Source organism: Montipora capricornis, chromosome 7, assembly GCF_036669925.1.
Source record: "Montipora capricornis isolate CH-2021 chromosome 7, ASM3666992v2, whole genome shotgun sequence".
NCBI classification, from domain to species: Eukaryota; Metazoa; Cnidaria; class Anthozoa; order Scleractinia; family Acroporidae; genus Montipora; species Montipora capricornis.
The window spans coordinates 51,383,166-51,384,754 of NC_090889.1; the positions used below are offsets into that span (position 1 = coordinate 51,383,166).

At 39.0% G+C, this 1,589-nt stretch overlaps 1 protein-coding gene across 1 annotated transcript in view; it reads left to right on the top strand.

The window, feature by feature from the left end:
• Positions 1-1,353, top strand: part of LOC138056321 (MAP7 domain-containing protein 2-like) — a 1,764-nt gene extending 411 nt beyond the window's left edge. Inside the window, exons 2-4 of the mRNA XM_068902102.1 lie at positions 1-63; positions 746-847; positions 1,130-1,353. The exon at positions 1-63 is cut by the window's left edge and continues 113 nt beyond it. Coding sequence (XP_068758203.1) covers positions 1-63; positions 746-847; positions 1,130-1,353 — 389 coding nt within the window. The remainder of the gene's footprint in view (positions 64-745; positions 848-1,129) is intronic.
• The last annotated feature ends 236 nt before the right edge of the window (positions 1,354-1,589 follow it).

A 1,589-nucleotide genomic window follows, 5' to 3' on the forward strand; every position in this document is an offset into this window, starting at 1 on the left:
AGGAAGAGAGGGATAAAAAGGCAGGAGAGGAAATGAGACGTGCTGCCATGGAAGGGATGGCCAGTATGTTAGCTTATTAACTGAAACGTGTCTGTATTAAAAATACATTTAATTTGGTGTTGAGTATGACTGTATATTGTTGCCATGGACAACTGGACATGGGGGATTGGTTGAATCTCTTGACTAACTATGGCTAAACCCAACATTTTAATATTTGAATAATTTGGTTTTATCAACGGAGTTGATAATGTAAATTGGCCACCGTACAGAGATTCTAAAAGCTGACGTTTCGAGCGTTAGCCCTTCGTCAGAGCGAATCGAAGGGATGGCCAGAGCGAATCGAAGGGATGGCCAGTATGTTTGGATTCGCTCTGACGAAGGGCTAACGCTCGAAACGTCAGCTTTTAGAATCTCTGTACGGTGGCCAATTTACATTATCAACTCCGTTGATAAAACCAAATTTTTGTATACTACTTCCCCACCGACGCAGCATCACAGTTTCTTTAGAAACTACCCCTTCATTTTAATATTTGTTTTGACAGTCAGTTAAAACTCCAGCCCCCTATCTCCTTCCCAGACCTGCTAACAATTTGCTATGGCTGTCTTAAATCTTAAGTTCATAATTTTGTACGCCTGGAGCAAACGAGTGTCTGTGTTTGTGGTGGTTGAGCAGTCCCTTATTTATTTCCCAGGCCTTTGTTACAGTACGGTCACTTTACTAATGCTTTATATTTTGTACAATTAGGGAGACGACGTGGAAGCGATGGAAGTGGTTTGTCCAGTACTAGTTTGGAAAACTTGGATGAAGATGTTTCATCAGACAAAGAGTCGCCAAAAAAAGGGAAAGGTCTTTTAAAATAATGCACATATTCATCTTGTTACCTGAGAGGGCGTCAGCAGGGTGGGATTGTTTTAAAATTGACCAAAGCATTTTCTGTATTTTCTCCATGTGGTGGTAGATGTTATGTGTCAAAATCTACTCCCCTGTTCCCACCCCCCCCCCCCCCCCCTGTCTTCCCAGGCCAATATTTAATTGATAGGTACAATTAACTCCCCAAATAGCAATAGGTGTTCAAACCAAGGCTGGTGCAACCTCAGCACTAAAGTTAGTCACCTCTGCTATTATTAGGTTGCAAGAAAAGAAGAGTTGGAAAGCTAAGTGCAGTGGAAATGCTAGCTGAGAAATACGACCAAAAGGCCATTCTTAAGGAAAAAGAAATTGAGTTAAAAAAGATGGAGTTGCAGTTTCAAGTTCAGAAATTTGAGCAAGAATCAGAAGAGAGAAAGCTACGACTGGAACTGGAGATGCAGGAACGAAGGGCAATGTTGGACATTGTAAACAAGATGAAATGATTTAAGTGATTGCTCTTCTTAGCAGAAACGCTTTCTTGATAGACTTGCACGTATAAGATTCTTAAATTTAACTGACAAGCATTTGTTTTACTCCTTGAAAAAAGTTGGTTCATGTATTAATTTTGACATGTGATAATATATTATTTTATTTAATTGATACAGTTGTGCAAGGTTCACAATTTTATTTAAACCTTGAAGGAAATATATCAAAAATATATCTAATATATGTTTTTACC